The sequence below is a fragment of the Suricata suricatta genome, chromosome 11 (genome assembly GCF_006229205.1).
Source record: "Suricata suricatta isolate VVHF042 chromosome 11, meerkat_22Aug2017_6uvM2_HiC, whole genome shotgun sequence".
In the NCBI taxonomy this organism is placed as follows: domain Eukaryota; kingdom Metazoa; phylum Chordata; class Mammalia; order Carnivora; family Herpestidae; genus Suricata; species Suricata suricatta.
In genome coordinates, this window is record NC_043710.1 from 15,669,450 (window position 1) to 15,691,057 (window position 21,608).

Here is a 21,608-nt window from a genome sequence, read left to right on the forward strand (position 1 = left end):
AGATGAACATACAGGCAGGACTTGGGGTTCCCCTGAGGCTCACCAAGGGTGGGAGGGGTGGAAGCCATCATATTGGAGCAGAGGGGGAAGGGACAGGAGCCAGCCTCGAACAGAGTGGCTATGTCCCTGGAGAGCCTTGCTGTCTGGAATTTGTCTATATTTAGCAGGTGGCTGGGCAGGATGCAGATAAGAAATCCTGGGGAGGGGAAGGGCCCCTTATATAGTGTGGGGGGATGAGTCCTGCTGAGACCCTCCTTGGTGGCCTGTGACTGCTCAGTTCCTGGTGTAACCTCTCTCAAGATGCCTGAGCCGGGGAAGAAGCCAGGTAGCTGCAGGCCTGGGGTTGCCGCTGGGTGGGGGGCCAGGAGGGCTGGGGCATCTAAAATTGGGGGGCGGCCCTCAGAGTGAGTTCCTGAGAGTGAGGGCTGCCTTCTGGGTCCTCTTCTGATTCTTAGTTTCTCCTTCCCAACCTTCTGATGAGAGTGAGGGCAAACCAGGGCCAGGGGTACAGAGAGGGCTGTCACCCCAGTGTCAGGACAGAAGAGGTCCCCTTCCCTGTCCCCATGCCATCCGCAGCAAGATTAGGCCTGGGCCTGCCTTTTGGGAAAAGGCCGCCACAGGCAGGGGCCCAGGTTGAGTCTAGACTTGAGCCAGTCTTACTGAATGTTCTTGAGCAAGCCCTGGACCTCTCTGGGTCTGTTTCCCTATCTGTACAATGAGGAGTTGGCTTGGCTCTCTCCAACTCTGAGATTCTCAGCTTTATGAACCCATACCCCTGCGGCCCCCACACTAGGTGTGACCCCCACATTGGGAAAATGCAGTTCCTCTGATGTGGGCCAAGGGCAGAGAAAGTCATAGGCCAGGGACCTGGTCCTCGCCTGTGTCCTTACCAAGGTCATTCAGGGCAGGGACCCAGCCCCTCAGCGTCAGTCCAGCCGCTCCCAGGCCAGCTTTATCTCAGTTGCTGATTCTCAGCCTGAGGCCCTTGGAGAACAAATTTAGCCACATTCAAGTAGGCAGAGTGCCTGCCCCTTGTCAAGGGCTCCAGATGGTGGAGGAGAGAGGGAGCTGGGCTTCCCCAGGAAGGAAAGGTGGGGTATCCAGGGACACATCTAGCAAAATTCTTGTGTGGAGGTTAGGACCACAGCCCTGGTTCTTCTGCCTACTGGCTGTGTGATCTTGGATAAGTCACTTAACTTCTCTGAGCCTCAGTGTCCTCATCTGAGAAATGGGCACAATAACAGCATTTGTCTAATATAGCCACTGAAGCATTAAATGAGGTGATGCGTTACAATGCCTTAGGAAGAAGGGGGTAGGGGTGGGGTGCATGGGCAAGCCAGGGGCTCCTGCAGCCTCCATTGGCCTATCTCAGTCTCAGCCTTCAGCAAGAAGCCAAGGTCAGTGGAGGTGGCTGCTGGCAGCCCTGCTGTGTTCGAGGCCGAGACCGAGCGGTCAGGAGTAAAGGTGCGGTGGCAGCGGGGAGGCAGTGACATCAGTGCCAGTGACAAGTACGGCCTAGCAGCAGAGGGCACGAGGCACACTCTGACAGTGCGGGACGTGGGCCCTGCCGACCAGGGGTCCTACGCAGTCATCGCCGGCACCTCGAAGGTCAAGTTTGACCTCAAGGTCATAGAAACAGGTAAGACCCTGGTCAGCTGCGGCTGTGGAGGGAGCCCCAGCCCAGCCTGGGGAAAGGAGGGGAGGGGGGGAGCCCAGAGCTGCTCGGGCAGACCCACCAGGACCTGGGCACAGCGGCTGTGAGGGTGAGGAGGCCAGATGCGGGCTGCACGAAGCTTTGCATACACTGCAGTACGTGGCCAGCTTGCAATGACTGAGTGGGGCCAGGCCCAAAAGGAGGGCTCTCTGCTCAGAAGCTGCTCCCCGACCCCTGACCCTTTCCCTTCCAGAGAAGGCAGAGCCTGTGCCCAGCCCTGATCCTGCCCCTGCAGAGGCTCCTGGAGCCTCGGGAGAAGCGCTGACCTCAGCCACTGAAGAGGAAGGAGGCTCCCCAAGTCCTGAAGGTGAGCTGGTGCAGGAAGGGTGGTGCAAGGAGGGTGAGGGCCAGCGGATGGGGTGTCCCAGGTAGGGTCACAAAGGCCTCTGCTCACAGGGTCAAGCTCAGCAGCCCCCGATGGCTCTGGTGCCTCTGATGACCCCATCGGCCTCTTTGTAATGCGGCCACAGGATGGCGAGGTGACTGCAGGTGAGTGTGGGCTGTGGCACCCCGGGGTGGAGTGGGGTAGGGGGGCAGCAGGGCATCCCCCAACCCCCAGCCTGTCCCCCTTCTCCTGCAGGTGGCAGCATCACCTTCTCAGCCCGCGTGGCCGGAGCCAGCCTCCTGAAACCGCCCACGGTCAAGTGGTTCAAAGGCAAGTGGGTGGACCTGAGCAGCAAGGTGGGCCAGCACCTGCAGCTGCACAACAGCTATGACCGGACCAGCAAGGTGGGGCCCGCGGGCACAGCGTGGTCCAGGGGCCCCCTGGAGAGAGCACACAGGGAGCCCCTGGGAGGCACCGGGGGCACAGGGAAGCCTGGGGGTCACCGGAGAGACTGAAGGCACACAGCAGGTGCATAGACAAGACCTAGGGAAGCTGGGAGGTGGGTTGGATGGCCAGGGGCACACGGGGAGAATGGGGAGGCCAGGAGGCCTGTGGGACATGGGGGGCTTGGAGAGCATGGCATCTCAAGGGGTCATAATAAACCTGTGGGGGCAGGGAGCCCGGAAGGCTGAATGAAGGACCTCATGAAGCATGGGGGCGGGTGGCATCAGCCAGTGAATTTGTAAAGCTTCTGCATGGATGAGTATCGGAGCTCAAGGGCCCCTTTATTATACAGACAAAGAAAGCAAAGCTTGAGAATTTGCTGTTGCTGGTCTGATGTCACTCAGCACCAGGCCCAGATCCTGCGCTTTGACCCCCGCTTCTGCCCCTCCCACTCTTCCACAGTCTTCGCTCTGGCAGGGCAGGGCCCACATGTTCGGTTATCTGGGTTACGCACTGCACAAAAGCGCCTCATCTTAAACGAAGGTCATTGGCCTCGTAGCCATCCCAGATTATATTTAATCGCCACCCTGTGCCAGCAGATGGCAGTCATGTGTCTTGAAAAGGGGCTCTTTTTCCTATTTATACAAAATCCTTACACACAGGTTAATTAAACCCTGGGGGGTGGCCATTAGCCACTCCTGGTCTCCTTTAGGAGTGAAAGGCCTCCTCTTCGGGCCCCTGGTCTCCCCTGATACCTTGCTTCTCTACAGGTCTACCTGTTTGAGCTGCATATTACAGATGCCCAGGCTACCTTTGCAGGCGGTTACCGCTGTGAGGTTTCCACCAAGGACAAATTTGACAGCTGCAACTTCAGTCTCACTGTCCATGGTGAGGGGAGCCCTGGCGTCCTGGGCTCAGGGCCCCCATGAATCTTATCCCCCATGCCTGACTCCATTTCCCGACACTAAGGAGGATGCCTAGTCCCAAACAGACAACTGCCAGCCACAGGCCCAGTGCTGCTCAGCCAGGGGCATGAGAGAAACCCAGGGAGGTTTCCAGGGTTGGGGTGGGGTCTGACAGCCAAGTCCAGACTGCACCTGGATGGAGAGATGGTTCACAAGTGAACAGGTGAAGGGTGAGCTGAGAGCTGAGTGGGAGATCAGCCACCACACCGCTAAGGGGCTGGGAACCATCAACCACCCAGACTCCCTGGCACCTCAATCCTGGAAGGGCTCAGGATGTGGGGTCCTGGGGCAGATGCCCACTCTCAAGGGTCATGGGTGGGCAGGCCTGTGATGCTCAGAGATTCCGGGGTGAGCGAGGCTTCTGAGGTGGCCCCTCTGACGTCCCTTCCCTGTCTCTGAATGCAGAGGCCGTTGGCCCTGGAGACCTGGACCTCCGATCAGCTTTCCGCCGCACGTGAGTGGTCATCTTTTCTCAGGGATGGCGGGGAGGCCGGTGCTGGGATCTGAGGCCCCTCGGGGTCAGGGCTGGGAATGATGTGTGGCGGGATGGAGGGGGACAGGGTCGAAGTTGATAGGGATGGGGGAGGGGACAGTAAGCTCCCCCAGGCAGCTGAGGAACTCGTTCTAACCCCACAGGAGCCTGGCTGGAAGTGGTCGGCGGATCAGGTACCCCTCTTCCAGCCCAGCCCGTACTTGTCAGACTTCGGGGGTCTGAGATGGACAGGGAGCTCCCCACCATCCAGCCAGTGTCCCTTCCTCTCCCAGTGCCTCTCCCCACCCCCACCTCCCCAAGCCGCTTCCAGCTGGGGAGGTCCTTACTGGGGTCCCTCTCCATAGTGACAGCCACGAGGACGCTGGAACTCTGGATTTCAGCTCACTGCTGAAGAAGAGGTGAGCCCCTGGGTAGCAGCTCCTGGGGCAGATGGTGAGGCCCCATTTCAAATCCCAGCAGTGCAGTTCTCCGGCTGTGTGGCCCTGAGCTGATAACTGTACCTCTCGAAACCAGTTTCCCTGTCTGTCAAATGGGATGATCCTAGGGGCATCTGGGAGGCTCAGTCAGTTAAGTGGGGACTTTGGCTCAGGTCATGATCTCATGGTTCGTGGGTTTGAGCCCTGCATCAGGCTCTGTCCTGATGGCTCAGAGCCTGGAGCCTGCTTCAGATTCTGTATCTCCCTCTCTATCTGCCCCTCCTCTGCTCACATTCTGTCTGTCTCTCTCTTAAACATAAATAAACATTTTTTTAAATGGGATAATCCTGGTGTTTGGAAGAGTCAGAGGGCTCTGCAGACATATCCTGTGAACTAACATCCTCATAGGGTCCCCCACGACCCCTGACACCTGAGTCTAGGAGAGCTTGCCTCAGTAGGCTCCGGGGACCCAGGGGAAGCTGGGAGAGGGTGCCCAAGTTGCAGGAATTGCTCCCCCAGCTCCTCCAACTGACTCCGTGTCCTCTCCCTCTCTCTCCGGGACCCTGCGTTATGGCTGATGCTGCTGCGGCCCAGAGAGTAAGCATGGGGGGCTGGTGTTCGGGGACAGCAGGGTGCTGGTGGGAATCAGACAGACATGAGAGTGGCTCCCCTGCCTGGGGTGTCTCTGAGCTTTGGGTTCTCCAGATACCCACCTACCAGAGCTCAGAGGGAACAAACAAGGCCATGTGTGGGGAAGGCCCTGCTGTGTAAATGGAGGAACACAGGTGTGGGGAGAAGGGAGGGGTGAGGGCAGGTGGCCCACGCCTCTAATGGCCCACTGCCTTTTTGCCCTGCCTGGAGCAGCAGTTTCCGGAACCTGAGGTAAGTGCCTGATGAAGCCTGAACCCCTGTCACCTCCACTTCCACCAGGACTCCCCCATACTGAACTTGAAGTCCAAAGCCTGCCCAAGCTGTACCACCAGGGGAGCAGAGACAGCTATAGCTCCTTGGTCCTGGGTCCCAAGAAGTCTCACCCCAGGGGAGGGCAAGTGTGGGGGGGTGACAGTCATGGCCCTGGCCAGAGGGGATTCCCTTGAGGCCTCTCTGCTGGACACAGGGACCCGAGGCTGGAGGCGCCAGCCGAGGAGGACGTGTGGGAGATCCTGCGGCAGGCGTCCCCCTCCGAATATGAGCGCATCGCCTTCCAGCACGGGGTCACGGACCTGCGCGGCATGCTCAAGAGGCTCAAGGGCATGAGGCGGGACGAGAAGAAGAGCACAGGTTAGCACTCCCCAGCAGTGCAAGAGGAGAGGGCGCGCACACACAGGCACGCACGCACAGGCACGCACACCCCTGCGCGCGTGCGTGTGCACACACACGAACACACCCATGCACACACGCACACACAGACACACGAAAAGGTGAGAGTCCAGCTTAGTCCAGAGACCCCACGAGAAAAGGACAGAACACAGCTGGGCCCTCCTCGCTGAGCAGAAGCCTGGGGGCTGCTGTAAAACACAGTCAGGAGGAAGAGAAGGTCCCTTTGGCTGCCATCTCGGTCTCCGGCCAAGCTTCCGTCTCTCTGGGAGCCGCTACCCCTATCGCTGAGCTGAGCCACTGGAAGGGATCCCAAGGAAGGCAGAAGGACAAAGAGAGAGAAAGAGACAGACACACAGAACAGACAGGAATAATAGGCATAGTGGAATAGAGAAAATGGGGGGAGGCAGGCAGAGTGTGGTGGTTGGACTCAGTCCACTGGCCACCAGCCACCGGGAAGGGTGTGAGCCTTTTGGAGGAACACCTGCAGCAGGGCAGTGGGGGCGCTGACGGAGGTGCTCAGCCTTTCAGAAAAAGCTGGAGCCCGCCTACCAGGTGAGCAAGGGCCACAAGATCCGGCTGGCTGTGGAGCTGGCCGACCCTGACGCCGAGGTCAAGTGGCTGAAGAATGGACAGGAGATCCAGATGAGCGGCAGGTGTGGTGGGGGAGGCTGGACACAGTCCTGGGAGCGTGGAGGCGTGGAGGGGCGTGGAGGGGCGTGGGGGGGAGCGTGGGGAAGCGGGGCAGGGAGGCTCTCCGTGCCTCTCCCCACCGCTGCATGCCTTCTCTTTCTCTGGGCGGCTTCTGCTCTATGGGTCTCTCCGCATTTCCCTCTCCCTGGGCCTAATTTCCCATCTTTTGGTTTCTGCCTGCCTCTGTTCCTGCCCTCTTGCTCCTGGTCTCGCTTCCTCCCACCTGGATGCTCCCATGGGCCCTGCTGCTCCACAGCAAGTAAGGCCCAGCTCCTGGAAGGAAGGCTTGGGGTGGGGGCACGGTCCCGACAGGGGTGGGTAGGATGGAGCACCTGGGACTGACGAAGCGGGTGATGGCGCTCCATCCGCGCTTCCGCCCCTGAGCAGGTACATCTTCGAGTCTGTGGGTGCCAAGCGCACGCTGACCATCAGCCAGTGCTCGCTGGCTGACGATGCGGCCTACCAGTGCGTGGTGGGTGGGGAGAAGTGCAGCACCGAGCTGTTCGTCAAAGGTGAGCCTGGGCCGGGGCCCCTGGGAGCCTGCAGGGAGGGTGCACAGGGCTCGGCCATCCACGTTCTCCTTGCTCGACAGAGCCCCCCGTGCTGATCACCCGGCCCCTGGAAGACCAGCTGGTGATGGTGGGGCAGCGGGTGGAGTTTGAGTGCGAAGTGTCCGAGGAGGGGGCCCAGGTCAAGTGGTGAGTGCCAGAGGCACGGGGCGTGGGAAGGGCTGGGGGGACCCGTGGGCATCCCGGAAGGAGGCCAAAGCACTTACTGCCCGCCCACCGGCCAGGCTGAAGGATGGGGTGGAGCTGACCAGGGAGGAGACCTTCAAATACCGGTTCAAGAAGGACGGGCAGAGACACCACCTCATCATCAACGAGGTGACGCTGGAGGACGCCGGGCACTACGCGCTGCGCACCAGCGGCGGCCAGGCGCTGGCCGAGCTCATCGTGCAGGGTGAGGCCCGGGATGGGAGATGGGGAAGCACAGGAGGCTTCAAGGCCCTGGGTGCCCTGGGCCCCTGCACCACTCCCAGCCATGTATGGGAATCAGGCAAATCCAGGATGGAGGATTGTGTGACCTTGGGCAAGTCACTCTGACACACTGAGCCTCACCATTCTCATCTGTAAAATAGGGGTGCCGAGGTGGCCACCTCAGAGTACTGGGAGGGCCAGATGGGTCTGGTTAGTGTCATCGCCCCCCCCCACACACAGTTGAGCGTCCTTGTGTATACTGTACCACTACAGGCACACATGAATCACACTCATGCACACACACGTGTGTTTTTACATACCCATGTGATATCCACATGGATTTCCACCCACACCCACCCTCCCTAGCTCACTGGCTCTGTCTGCCCTGGTCCCCAGAGAAAAAGCTAGAGGTGTACCAGAGCATTGCAGACCTGACCGTGGGTGCAAAGGACCAGGCGGTGTTCAAGTGCGAAGTGTCCGATGAGAACGTGCAGGGCGTGTGGCTGAAGAACGGGAAGGAGCTGGTGCCCGACAGTCGCATAAAGGTGTCCCACATCGGGCGGTGAGTGTGCAGAGCTGGGTCCCAATGCAGAGGGGGGCAGGCAGATGGGCTGAGCGGAGACTGAGACAGAGGGAGAAACAGACACACAGAGACAGACACAGAGAAACCAACAGAAGAGCAGACAGAGAGACAGAGACTGAGGGAGAAATACAGAGGAAAACAGGGAAAAACAGGGAGAGACAGAGAAAGAGAGAGATAGAGACAGAGATGGGTAGAAAGAGACACGCAGGTAGACACAGGACACAGACTGAGAGACAGAAGCACACAGCAGAGAATCCTCCAGGGACAGAGGACAGAAACAGAGGAGTAGCAAGAGAGACAGTCAGACTGGGAGCCCCCCTGGCCTGCTCCCTGCAGGTCATGACCAGGGCAGGGCAGGAGGCCGCAGGCCAGCTCTGGCCAAGGGCCCTCAGTCTCTCCCACTCTTACTCATGCCTCAAGCATCTGCACTGGCCCGTGCTGGGTCCAAGGTCACAGAGATTAGTGAGACCAGCCCCTGCTCAGTCTCTAAGGGCCCAGCCAAGGGGCACTTACTCATTGCCTGTCTCTGAACACACAAGGGAGCTGGAAAGTCAAAAATAGAGAAAGAGAGCATTTAAAATACCAGCACACCACTGAGCTAGGGTGGGGCAAGGGCCCTCTGCAGCCCTGACTGGGGTGAGGCTGGGGTATGTGGCTCAGCGGGGTCCCCAGAGCCACCACATCCCTGCAGGGTCCACAAACTGACCATTGACGACGTCACGCCTGCGGACGAGGCTGACTACAGCTTTGTGCCTGAGGGCTTCGCCTGCAACCTGTCGGCAAAGCTCCATTTCATGGGTGAGCGGGCACCTGGGCCTGGTGGGGGCCCGTCGCGGGGCTCTGCCTTTGCCCAGCTCCCTGCCACTTACTTGCTCTTCCTTCTCTTGCAGAGGTCAAGATTGACTTCGTGCCCAGGCAGGGTGAGTCGAGGGACCTCCTCCCCATGCCCCATTCCACCCACATCCCCCTCCACTCACAGAGGGAAGAGCAAGTAACTGGAGTGGGGACCCCAAGACCCAGCCCCAGCTCTGCCAGTCACAGCCATGGGCCAGTTATAATCTCTATGCACCTCAGTTTCCTATTCTCCCTAGTGGGAATTCCGAGGTGCCTCCTCCACGGGGCGTAGGGAAGATGTGATGTTTCGTTATTTTCTGTTTTTAGAAGTACCCCTCCTTCTTTGACTAAACATCTATCAGGCATCTATCCTGACTTCAGGAGGGTAGCCCAGGCTGAGGCTTGCTCCAGGGCAGGGCTTTCCAAACTAAGTTCGCTGAGTAGGGTACTCCATTTAAAAGGGTTCCAAGGTGTGGATGCCTGGGGGGCTCAGTTGGTTAAGCATCTGACTGACTGAGGCTCAAGTCGTGATCTCGAGGCCTGTGCGTTCGAGCCCCACGTCAGGCTCCACGCCGACAGCTCAGAACCTGGAGCCTGCTTTGAATTCTCTGTCTCCCGCTCTCTCTATTCCTTCCCTGCTTGCACACAGGCTCTCTCTCTCTCTCTCATAAAATAAATGAGCATTAAAAAAAAGGTATATGTAAGTGACGAGTCACTGGATTCTACTCCTGAAGCCAAGACTACACTGTATGGTAACTAAGAATTTAAAAAAAAAAAAAGTGTTCCGTAGTGACGTAAGTTTGGGAATTGCTGAACATTTGGTCACCCTCTTGCTGGTTCAGAAGCATGTCAAAGGCTCTGGAAAATCCTGTAGTGAAGAAATGTGCTTAACTTTGGTAAATCCAGGGTCTCTGCATCGATTTGGCCATTTTTCTTTTTTGGGCAGGACATTGGTGTTCCTCCTAAACACAGTCTGAGAAATGCTACAGTAGGCGACCCGGTGTTACAAACCTCCCTGGGAACTTCCTGGGGGGATGGAAAGGTTTTAGATCTTGACCAGGTGGTAGTTACACAGGTGTATACATTTGTCAAAACTCATCGAGCCATATTCTCAAATCTTGGCATCTTATTGAATGGAAATTGTATGGCAGTCAAATTGATTAAAAAAAAAAACACCAGGGGCATCGGCTCCTTCCAGTTTCCTTCCCTTTCACTGGCCTTGGGCCCCTGCCCCCTTCTCGGACCTATGGCATCTCCCCACCCAGAACCTCCCAAGATCCACCTGGACTGCCCGGGCCGGAAGCTGGATACCATTGTGGTTGTGGCTGGGAACAAGCTACGCCTGGATGTCCCTATCTCTGGGGACCCTCCTCCCACTGTGATTTGGCAGAAGACCCTCACACAGGTATTGTGGATCCCTCTTCCACTTCCCCATCTGTAAAATGGATGCGTGGGACCAATGAGTGTTGGCATCTGCTTCCCACCCCCCCACCAGTGCACACCCTGCAGCTGGCCACCGACTGGGAGGGGGTGCAGAGAGGCTCAGCTGGCTGGGAGGTGGGCAAGGGAGGTCAGAGAGGCTGCTAGGCAGGGATGTCCTCCAGGCTGAGTCAGCCTCTCTTCCCCCTGCTTGCCTCCTGCTCGGTTCCCAGAAGAACAAGGTCCCAGCAGGGCCATCCCCAGATGCCCCAGAGGATGCAGGTGCCAGTGACGAGTGGGTGTTTGACAAAAAGGTGAGTGAGGCTGATGGCGGGATCCAGCTCGTTGGCCTTCCGTGATTTTCTGCCTCCACGGTTTCCACCCTTTGGTGAGGTCTCCGGGAAGCCACCACGTCTGGGCAGCTGTGTTCCTGCCCCAGGCATGGTCTACGTGGGCTCCTCGTGCCTCGGTCAGGCACAAGTTCCCTGAACACTGCTGGGAAACCCTCATGACTGGGCTGTCCCCAGGCTCCCATCCTCCTGCGCTGACCTTGACTTTGTACTTCTTCCCAACTGGAGAGTGGGTTCCCCTGCACTTTTCTGGAAGAGTCGCTGCCTGGGCACCACTCCGGCCAGCGCTTCCTCCTCCAGGCACAGTTGGCTCCTCCACCTCCTGAGGTCTTTCGAGATATAAGCTCTGTAAGGTCATGTGGCTCCCATTTGGCAGATAAGAAAACTGAGGCACAGAGAAAATAGGCCAGACCCAGAGCCCAAGCCCCTTGCTCCAGTGCTTTGCCCATGGCAGGCACTAAACAAAGGTTTTTGGACTTGGAGTTCACATGAGTGCAGTTTCCACTCAGGCTGCATTGGCTCCCCGGACCCTGTGCAGAGCTCTGTTCCTATCTCTGGCTATTGCACAGGCTGGCAAAGCCTGTGGTGTCTGACCTGGGCCCTTCTCCCCAAATTTCCCCACCCCCACCCCAGCTGCTGTGTGAGACGGAGGGCCGGGTCCGGGTGGAGACCACCAAGGACCGCAGCATCTTCACTGTCGAGGGGGCAGAGAAGGAAGACGAGGGTGTCTACGTTGTCACAGTGAAGAACCCTGTGGGCGAGGACCAGGTCAACCTCACAGTCAAGGTCATCGGTGAGGCTGACTGGCCTGGGGCCACCGGAGAGGCCCATCCATTTACTCATTTAGCCACTTGACAAACATCACAGGCATGCTCTCAGCTCCATGGAGAGGACTGGGATGAGGACGTGGGGCGAATATGGGCAGTGGGGAGCCATGAAGAGCAGTGATCACAGGCGGGTGACATGATTAGAACTGCATCCTAGAAACATCTGTGGGGCGGTGGGGGGCAGGCAGCCTTGGCCCCGGGCCCCAGACGGGGCTGACGTGGGTGCACCCCTCCAGATGTGCCGGATCCCCCCGCGGCCCCCAAGATCAGCAACGTGGGTGAGGACTCCTGCACCGTGCAGTGGGAGCCGCCTGCGTACGACGGTGGGCAGCCAGTCCTGGGTGAGTGCAGGGCACGGGGACAGAGCTCAGGGTTGGGGTGGGGGCCATCTGGGCCCCAGGCCAGAGCTCCTGCCTCCTCTTCATCAGGTTACATCCTGGAGCGCAAGAAGAAGAAGAGCTACCGGTGGATGCGGCTGAACTTTGACCTGCTGCGGGAGCTGAGCCACGAGGCGCGGCGCATGATTGAGGGCGTGGTGTATGAGATGCGGGTCTATGCGGTCAACGCCATCGGCATGTCAAGGCCCAGCCCTGCCTCCCAGCCCTTCATGCCTGTTGGTGAGCCTGCCTGGCCTGGCACTGCCCCACGCCCTCCCTGTCAGAAGCAGCTGCTCTGTGGGCGGCCACCGCACTAGGCATTTACATCATGGTCCCCTTTAAACGGCTCCATTGGGGATAAAACTCTTCATTTCACAGACGAAGTGAGGCTCCGAGAGGTTAGAGGACTTGCTCAAGGTCGCCTAGCTGGTAGGGGTGGAGCTGAGGCTGATACCACTCTGACTGTTGCTGCCTCTCAGGCCTCACTCTCCACATCTATAAAATGAGGATAATGACAATATTTATTTCATGGAACTGCTGTTAGGGTGAAATGAGATAATGTAGGCAGAACATCTGGCATACAGCAGGTGCTCAATAAATGCTAACTCTTCCCTCTTCCCCATTCCCTTCAAGCAGGGTTTGTCATATATGGGACAGAGCAAAGGCACTCGGTACCTGGGGGTCTAAGAGGCTTGGGTCTGTGGCAGGGTCCCTGGACTGGACTCAGATGGAGTTTGTAGAGCCAGCTCCCCCACCCCTAGGGGGCCATCTGGGGTTACTGCCCTGAAGTCTCTGTTTCCTCATCTGAGTCATGGGGGTCCAGAGGGCAGACCAGATGCTGAGGGTGTGTCTGGCTCTTGGGGACAGCTGTCGCCACCAGTATGTGGGAGGCGCCCTCCCCTGCCCCTTGCCCAAGGACCCGGCACAGCTTGGGGAATGGCAGCAAGGGGTGGGTGGGGGGGTCTGTAGGGAGAAGGGTCCTGGCCTCTCTCTTTAGAGACGGGCTTCCAGTCAGTGAACTATTAGTTCCTGTTAGTCAGCTCACCTGATCACACGGCACCAGGAGATTCCCTGTTTTAAGCTAGTGTTTCTTAAATTACATTCATAGTATTTCCTATGTTGTCTTGACAGAAGGGGCTCCTTCTAAGCGTGATTGTGCTCTTTTGGGTATTTATTCCTATTTAGAGCTCTGTTTTTGGGGTGGGAGGAAGGAGAGAAAAGGCAGGGAAAAGAATCTGAAGCAGGCTCCATGCCCAGCATGGGGCCTGAAGTGGGGGCTCGATCTCACATGAGATCATGACCTGAGCAGAAATGAAGAGTCGGCCGCTTAACGGCTGAGCCACCCAGGTGGCCCTAGGCTCCCTTTTGTGTGTTTGTTTGTTTTTATTTTTTTAACATTTATTCATTTTTGAGTGAAAGAGACACAGCGTGTTGAGTGGGGGAGGGTCAGAGAGAGAGGGAGACACAGAATCTGAAGCAGGCTCCAGGCTCTGAGCTAGCTGTCAGCACAGAGCCTGACACAGGGCTTGAACCCACGAACTCAGGAGGTATGTGAGATCATTACCTGAGCTGATGTTGGACGCTTAATGGCTGAGCCACCCAGGCGCCCCCCACCCCCTCCCTTTTGTAATTGCTGTTGCAGTTTGATTGTTTTTAAGCCTATCCACAGACATGTCCTTTAGTGGGAGCTGAAATACTCTGACAGTGCTTGAATAAGCCAGACAAAGGGCAAGTGCCCCTGTGCGACCGGTGGCCAGTCGAGGGTCCCGGTCACGGCCCTTCAGTTTCGCTCACCCCCCACCCGTGGTGCAGGCCCACTCAGACCCCTCTGTGACTCCGCCTTTGCCCAGGCCCCCCCAGCGAGCCCACCCACCTGGCGGTGGAGGACGTCTCAGATACCACCGTCTCGCTCAAGTGGCGGCCCCCGGAGCGCGTGGGAGCTGGAGGCTTGGACGGCTACAGCGTGGAGTATTGCCAGGAGGGCTGTGAGTGCCCCTGCCCAGCCCCCGGCCCCCACCCAGCACCCTCCCCTGAGCTGCCCTCACCCCAGGACCGGCTCCCGTCACCCTGCCCGGCCCCTATTTACAGTGGAAGCCGCAGACCGCCGATGGAGGGTGGGCAGTGGGGTGGGCTGCTGATGCCGCCCCGGGCTTCCCCCACCAGGCTCGGAGTGGGTGGTGGCCCTGCAGGGGCTGACCGAGCGCACCTCGCTGCTGCTCAAGGACCTGCCCACGGGGGCCCGGCTGCTCTTCCGCGTGCGCGCGCACAATATGGCGGGGCCCGGAGCCCCCATCACCACCAAGGAGCCCGTGACCGTGCAGGAGATACTGCGTGAGTGGCCCTCGTGCAGTCCAGGATGGACTGGCCACTGACATCCTGGCCGTTGGCGTCCGTGGAAGTGGGGACATCCAGGGAGACCCTGCTGGAGCGAGGGACAGGAGAGTCTGAGCCTTTATTCATGGCCCAGGCCCAGGACAAAGGTTCAGAGAGTGTTCCCTGGGCTTTTCCGCATCAACCCCGAGTTCTGGGACAGGGAAAATGTAGGTCTTTGAGCTCTGCTCTCTGAGCCTCTCAGTTCAACAGGTAGGTATTGTCCCTGTGCTCATGATTTAGCGTCAGATTGGCCCAGCAGGGGTCCACTCCCCATTCCTTTATTCCTAACAAAGGGTCCATCATGTGGATGGAGGCAGCAGACTGGGGCAGAAACAGCCTGCAGGACAGGGATAGAGTCCAAAAGTCTACATTTGCATCCTGGCCTGACTTACTAGCTGTGTGACCTCAAACAAGTTGCTCACCCTCTCTCATCCCTGTCTCTTATAGCGGTGTGGTGAGATGGAGGTCGAAGCAGGGATTCTGTAGACCATCTGGGGCAGGGGTAGGGAGAGTGGAGGGCAGGGCATTTTCCTCAGCCATAGCCTTCCGGGCCCTGCTTTGGGAGGGGAGGAGCTGTAGCGTCCTCAGGCTGAGCGCTCCCTTGCTGAGATGCCCCCCTGGCACCCACAGAGCGGCCACGGCTCCAGGTGCCCCGGCACCTGCGCCAGACCATCCAGAGGAAGGTCGGGGAGCCCGTGAACCTCCTCATTCCTTTCCAGGTAGGACCAGCCCCCTTCCCTGTCCCCCTGTGTGTCGTCCTTGCCTAGCAGGTAAATGAGTCTCGGGGCTGACCAGACCCTGAGATGCCACCCAGTCATGCCAGGCTCGGGGATGAGCTATCTCTCCCCACAGGGCAAGCCCCGGCCTCAGGTGACCTGGACCAAGGAGGGGCAGCCACTGGCAGGCGAGGAGGTGAGCATCCGCAACAGCCCCACGGACACCATCCTGTTCATCCGGGCTGCTCTCCGCGCCCACTCTGGCACCTACGAGGTGACGCTGCGGATCGAGAACATGGAGGACAAGGCCACGCTGGTCCTGCAGATCGTTGGTGCGTGGCAGTGCGGCCCTGCTCTGGGGTGCCCAGAGCCCCTGCAGAAGGTGGCAGGCCAGGTCCAGGCAGGCGGGGGTGAGGGCGCCTCCCAGGGTCCTCTGCTCATACTCAGGAGGTCTCAGGAGGTGTGTTCTGGCTGGCCTCTCCCTTGCAGACAAGCCAAGCCCTCCCCAGGATATTCGGGTCACTGAGGCATGGGGTTTCAATGTGGCCCTGGAGTGGAAGCCACCCCAAGATGACGGTAACACAGAGATCTGGGGTTACACAGTACAGAAAGCTGACAAGAAGACCATGGTGAGCCTGGGGTTCTGGGCCCCCCATGTATACCCCTCTAGGGCCAGGCAGACCCAGGCCCCAGCTTCCTCCCCTGCCCTTCGAACGGGTCTGCTTCTCATCCTTCCTCTCTGCTCTGGTTCCCTCCACAGTTGGGGTGCAGACACGAGGGGTACCCTGGCAGGGAGTAGGGCCTGACCCCCAGAGACCCTCCCTTTCCTCCACGCCCCAGGAGTGGTTCACTGTCTTGGAGCATTACCGTCGCACTCACTGCGTAGTGTCGGAGCTCATCGTTGGCAATGGCTACTACTTCCGGGTCTTCAGCCATAACATGGTGGGACCCAGTGACAATGCCGCCACCACCAAGGAGCCTGTCTTTATCCCCAGACCAGGTGCGGTACCTTTACTCCCACCCCCAGGAAGAGCTGGGCCAGGGAGGTGGTGGGAGCAGGGAGGGGGGCCTAGTGTGGTGTGGCACTCTTGTGCAAAGTCTTATCACCAACAGGCATCACATACGAGGCACCCAACTACAAGGCCCTGGACTTCTCGGAGGCCCCGAGCTTCACTCGCCCTCTGGTGAACCGCTCAGTCATTGCCGGCTACAATGCTATCCTCTGCTGCGCTGTCCGGGGTAGCCCCAAGGTAGAGAGCTTGGGGTCTGGGCCCAGGCAGACTCAGGCGGCAGGGTATGGGGGCTCCAACCCCCATTGGTCCTCTCCCCAGCCTTTCCCTGCTTTCTATCCCACAGGGGCGCAGGGCCAGGCGCCTCCCCCCCCCAACCCCCCCAGCAGGCCCTCAGCACTCTCCATTGGCTCCTTGTTCATTTCCTGCTTGGGCATAGTTTGGATTCCAGTGGGAGCCCCTGGCAGGTTCCTGGCAGGTCCCCTATCAAGCTGAGATGGTCTCTCTCCCTTCCGTTGCCCGATCTATAGCCCAAGATTTCCTGGTTCAAGAATGGCCTGGACCTGGGAGAAGATGCCCGTTTCCGCATGTTTAGCAAGCAGGGAGTGTTGACCCTGGAGATCAGAAAGCCCTGCCCCTTTGATGGGGGCATCTATGTCTGCCGGGCCACCAATCTGCAAGGCGAGGCACAGTGTGAGTGCCGCCTGGAAGTGCGAGGTGAGGAGCCCACAGGGTCAGGGACGGGGGTGGGTAGTAGAGGCAGGGAACCAGCTGGTGGGACTGCCAGCCTGGGCCATGTGGTGGCTCTGGCTGAGAGAGCCGTGACCTTGTCCCGTCCAACACACGTACTGGCTTCTGAGCTCTGCTACCAGAGCTGCTCCCCGCAGCATGTTGCTGGGAGGAGAAACACGCATGACACAGCCTCCTTCTCCCCTGCAGTGCCTCAGTGATGCGCCGGCTCCCAGAGAGGCCAGGTAGGTTCTCCCAAGTCACCCCGACACCACCGCCCAAGTCAGAGGCTAAGCCCTGGCACTTGGTTCAGAGGCAGCCATCAGGAAGTGGGGGTGCACGTGCCTCTTTGCAAGATTTCAGTGCAGCTCATTCACAAAGGAACCTGTGTTACAGCTGCCATAGGATGCCAGCCCCTGAACTGGGAGCCTGGAAGGAAGCTGGACAAGCCATCTTCTGCTGCTGGGTGTGTGTGTGCAAGTGTGTATCTTAGGGCTGGGCTAGCGGAAGCATCAGTAGGACAGTGCGATTAGGGTGAGCGGGCCTGGGGGGCTCGGCACACAGACTGAACTGTCTGAGCGCCCCCTGGAAGATCTCAGGTCTTTGGGACAAACAGGTCGTGGGCTCAGGAAATGGTGGTCGGGGACAGGACTTTCTGGCCTGCCACGTCTTCTCAATGTGTCAGGGCAATAAAAGATCAGTGCAGTCACAGAGAACTGACTCTTCCTGTCCGATGTGTTTGTTTTCACAAAAAGCACAGGGAAATATACTTGAACTTCAGAGCAAAATTCCAGGTATTCTGTCTCGTGGATGAGTTAAATGAAGCTGCGAGTGGAATCCTAAATTTACGAAACACTAGACGAAACCTCAGCCTTCCCCCCACTTGTGTACGTCCTTCTGATGAGGAAACTGAGGTGCTGTGATGAAGGGAAACCCAAGGCTCTCCTGCCTGGTCCCCTATGCTCTGTACTGCCTTTGTCCTGGGGACCTGTGGTCACAGTAGCCGGGGTGTGGGGCAGTGCCCAATTTCCACGTGGTTCTGTGCCCCTGAGGCCTGGAATGAGCTGCACCAGGCTGCTCCGGGGTCCCGATATGCAATGAGTCCACAGCCTCCACACCTGCTTCCCAGTGGGAGAGGGCGGTCCTGTCCAGTGCAAGATCTCGGGAACCAGGAGCTGCCTGTGCTCTTCCTTCCCCCGTGGGGAACCTAAGCCCAATCATCAGCCTAGTTGTGGGAAGAAGAAGCTAGAAGGTCTCAGAGGTTCCCTGACACAGTGTGGAGTGTCTTTCCTGTTCCACGGCATAGAAAGAAATTCTAGGAAGCCTGGTCCTAGGGTTGCTTCTCTCAGAAGCCAAGAGCCCAGAGCCCAGGGCTCCAGCCCGGCTGAGTCACACCACCTCTCTGGACCGCACCTGTGAGGGGCAAGGTGGGGGGGGGGGCCTGGTTTTTCTCTCACTGCTAAATGAATCTCTCTGCTCAAGTGTCTAAGCCCAGTTTGGTTGCTTCCTCCAGTGACCAGTTCTTAGCAGGGCAGCCCTGTGGGGGTTGGGGGGTTGCGAGGTCGGGGGTGGGGGCATAGGGCAGGAAGTCCCTCTCACAGCCTCTTCCTGCAAGTGGGAAGGGAGGCTGCGGCTTCAGCATGCCGGGCGGGCCTCCGGACCTCCTATGTGCACGATCTCGTCTCCCTCCTCCTCGGCCTGAGATGCTTCCATAGAGTCCAGGGACGGGCTTCCTCAGGCCTGGGCAGAGAGGAGGCATCATTAAATACAAGGCAGTCAGGAGCCCAGGGACAGTTAAGGACATTTATTTCACATTCACACATCTGTACATTTTCTATAAATAATGTAGAGCTGAAATATGTACAATCATCTCTTGCCCACTCCCAAGCCAACCCTCCCTTCTGGCACCCAGCGCCAGGAGACGCCGCCGGCAGACACGGACGTGTATACTGAGCTCAGCTCTCTCCTCCCCGGGTCCTGGGCATGGTGGCCAGTGGTCCCTGGGACTCTCCTGGCCCAACCGCTCTTTTCTCTTATGCCAAAGGCAAAGCAGACCTTCGGGAACCTGCTGCTCAGCGAGGAGTCCCTCAGTGCGGCTCCACCACGGTGGGAGGCCATGGCAGGCGGCAGCCACTAGCTTGGGAAACGCGTCAGGGAGGAGGGAGGCGGCCACTCACTCTGCTGCCCCGTGACTCTCCCGGCCTCTCCCTGCCCACCTCTTCTCGGGGAGGACAGGCTTCAAGCTCCCCTCACTCTGCACAGAGTGGGGCTTCACCTGGCACCCAGTCACGCCGATCAGAGAGGATGGACAGCCAGAGTCCTGCACTGGAGGGTCCTAACACCAAGGACAAGGAACCACGACACAAAAGTCTCAGGGACACGCAAGGGTGGGCTCGTGCTGTACTTAGAGTTCTTATAAGCCGTTGGCCCAAAAGACAGACAGATATCACTCTTGAGCCCTGAGGGGACAGTAGGCAGGTCTCCCGTGAGTGGAGAGGGAGCAGGTGGAGGAAACCAGCTGAGCCCTGTGACAGACACTATGACATGCTGAATCACATGACTCTGAACCAACTAAGCCATGGCTAGGGACTTGCAGAGGACACACACGAGGCTCGGCGCGCCTGCGAACACAAGACGCAAACACATCCCCCGGACTGGGGGGCTCTCGACCCCTCCCATCAGCTCGAGACAGGCCGGGGTGGGGTCCTGAGATCTTCCTCACTGCTACGGACCGCGGCCACATACGAGAAGAGACACAACACAGAGTAGCAGATCTCATGGGCCTAGAGGGGAGAGAAAAGCAGCAGGTCAGGTTCCTGAGATCCCAACGTCACCACACGTGGAGGTCTGTCGGGCCCAAAGCTCTGTCCCCGCACAGGGCTCAGGGCTCGCGGCTGGCTGGTGGGAGAGGGATCTGTACGCGAGTGTCTCTCCCAGGGCCGAAGACTGGTCTCGGCTTCAGCTCAGCCTGCAGCGTCCACACCAAACTCAGTTCTCACACCATTCCTAGTGCCCCTTCCCCCATGCTCTCAGAGGGCGCCCCCCATGCCTGTCCGAAGGTCCCCCGGGAGCCCTGTGCAGACCGGCCTGCCGGGCTTGGGTGGCACACTCACCATTGGTGTCTTGTACTTGTGGCTCACCACTTCTTTAATTTCAGGAACTAAAACCGGACGGGCAAGAGACAAAACAGAAAGTTCAAAACTAAGAGCGGCAGTGCCAGGCTCCCGCAGGCGGCAGCGCCCGGCACCAGGGTCCCCTTCCCCACTGTGGTCTGTCCTGGTGGCTGCGGCAGCTTAGGCCATGACAGCCTCTGTCCAGCTGCTGCCGGATGAGAGGCTGCTGCCCAGACTCCTTGGCCAAACCTCTGAGGCCTGTCGTGGCTCCCCGTGCCGGGCTGTGACTCCACCTACTTCTTGGAGGGCCTCGGCATGGGAGCGGGCTGGCCTCTCACCAGCCTGGTCACGGCTACTGTCCAGGGCCCTGCGGAGCTGCAGTGGGTGTTCCCACACAGTGGCTGGGTGAGGACAGTTGTCTCTAGTCTGAGCCTCACCGTGCTGAGATGCCCGAGAACTCATCCCTGTTGCCAGCCCGAGGCTGTTGAGTTAAGCATGGTTCCCTGTACTCCCAGCCTCTACACAGAGGGGCCTTGGGCTGGATGAAGAAGCGGCATGATGCTAAACCCACCAGACCTGCAAGTGTCCTTCCCTGAGTGGCAGGAGAGGCCCAGGCCTGCCTGTGTGAGGGAGAGCGTCAGAGGGCTCTGGAGCAGACACACCGAGCAGAAGACAGGCAAGTACAGCACCCGGGGAGGGAGGTGACAGGGAGCATCAGGCAAAATACACACATGTCCACAGCCCAGAATGCGAGACTAAGAGTCACCCCTGCCCCAGCCATGCAGGGGTTCTGCTCGGCCAGAGGAAGGAGTAAGCCGTCCCCCCCACCCCGGGGCACAGCCATCCTCATGCCCCTGGAGAAGGGAGCAGAGGGGCGTGGCGTCCCCTTGGGGGCCAGAAAAGGTAGGAGGAGAATTGGCCACACCTTCTTCTGACCCTGGGAGGTAGAATTCAGGGGGACCCAGCGTTAACAGGGAATAAACTCATCATAGGTAGAGCAAGAAGCCCAGGTCCTTCTTCTGAGTTGAGAGATTCCCCCCAAATATCTCTCTGGCAGAAGAGAGAAGGGAGCACACGGGGGAGAAAACTCAGAACCAGTGAGCCAGCATGAGGGGGGTGTGGAGGAATCTGAGAGGAAGAGGGTGGGGAGAAAGGGTGAGACAACTGGCAATGTGCGCAGCTGGCCTGGTTGAAGGGAGCCCACCCCACCCACGGCAGGGCCCAGGCAGGGGCCTGGGGGGAGGCAGCACGAGCCGAGGTCACTTTACCTGCTGGAGAACTGAAGGTTTTCATAGCAGCGATGAGGGGCACAAAAGAATGAAGCACAAACACAGCAGGAACTCAAAGCCCCAGGGTGAGAACCCACTACACCAGTCCTCAGCGCCTGGCTGCGGGAGGCCGGCTCCCAGCCTCCAGCTACAACTGCCCTGCCTGCCTCCGAGGCCCAGAGGCTCCCCGCCCTTGGGAGTGAGTCTGCGGGTTGCGGCCCACGCCCTCCTCCAGCGCGGAGGCTCGGCGACACCGGTGGCACCGGCTGGCTCCATGGAGCACTGGGCACTGGGCTGCCAGGAGAATCGCAGCAGGCGACACGAACACAGCAGAGCTTGGAAACTGCCCGTCTGCTCTGCCCCAGAACTTTCTGATCACCAGCTGGCCAGGCAAGGGAAGGCGGCACCAGTTCACTGAGCCCTTGTAGGAGCGTCTCTGGACTCTAACCCCATCTAAGGCCACTGGCTCTTCTGGGACCCGTGCCCTAGCAGCTTCGGTCTCTCTTTTCTTTCTTCCTCCTTCCCTTTGCTCAGCTCGGGTTCCTTTTTCTTCCCTAGCACTCCTAATCCTCCTGACCTCTCTGCAGAGGTGGGTCTTCTCTCTGCCTCTAGTCCCTCCTCTGGAGCTCCGAGGTTTGAGTTACTGCCATGTGAGTCCAGACCTA

General features: G+C 59.0%; 2 protein-coding genes across 29 annotated transcripts in view; one reads left to right on the forward strand and one right to left on the reverse strand.

The window, feature by feature from the left end:
* Positions 1–235: 235 nt before the first annotated feature.
* MYBPC3 (myosin binding protein C, cardiac) lies at positions 236–17,282 on the forward strand. Of its 4 annotated transcripts, none has more exons than XM_029957099.1 (35): positions 236–325; positions 1,373–1,639; positions 1,908–2,021; positions 2,111–2,203; positions 2,295–2,443; positions 3,254–3,371; positions 3,854–3,902; positions 4,085–4,114; positions 4,286–4,339; positions 4,952–4,954; positions 5,222–5,239; positions 5,475–5,638; positions 6,198–6,330; positions 6,624–6,626; positions 6,752–6,879; positions 6,960–7,065; positions 7,161–7,327; positions 7,741–7,906; positions 8,619–8,725; positions 8,818–8,847; positions 10,027–10,166; positions 10,414–10,494; positions 11,164–11,323; positions 11,594–11,698; positions 11,786–11,974; positions 13,585–13,719; positions 13,898–14,065; positions 14,738–14,826; positions 14,960–15,155; positions 15,313–15,452; positions 15,664–15,823; positions 15,937–16,073; positions 16,364–16,550; positions 16,773–16,807; positions 16,959–17,282. In XM_029957099.1, the coding sequence occupies exons 1-34, from the start codon at positions 301–303 to the stop codon at positions 16,781–16,783; spliced, it is 3,822 nt and encodes a 1,273-aa protein (XP_029812959.1). In that variant the 5' UTR covers positions 236–300; the 3' UTR covers positions 16,784–16,807; positions 16,959–17,282. The 4 variants fall into 4 exon arrangements, with proteins under 4 accessions (XP_029812959.1, XP_029812961.1, XP_029812960.1 ...); XM_029957101.1 differs by having other exon boundaries at positions 10,417–10,494; XM_029957100.1 differs by lacking the exon at positions 6,624–6,626.
* A 1,069-nt stretch (positions 17,283–18,351) lies between these two features.
* The window catches only part of MADD (MAP kinase activating death domain), a 41,287-nt gene continuing 38,030 nt past the window's right edge, over positions 18,352–21,608 (reverse strand). For 20 of the 25 annotated variants that reach the window (XM_029957074.1, XM_029957086.1, XM_029957093.1 and 17 more), the window contains 2 exons: positions 19,676–19,722; positions 18,352–19,345 (listed from right to left, as the gene is read on the reverse strand). In XM_029957074.1, the coding sequence (XP_029812934.1) occupies positions 19,241–19,345; positions 19,676–19,722 (152 nt within the window). In that variant the 3' untranslated portion in view covers positions 18,352–19,240. The other 5 variants (XM_029957098.1, XM_029957094.1, XM_029957092.1 and 2 more) reach the window with 2 other exon arrangements.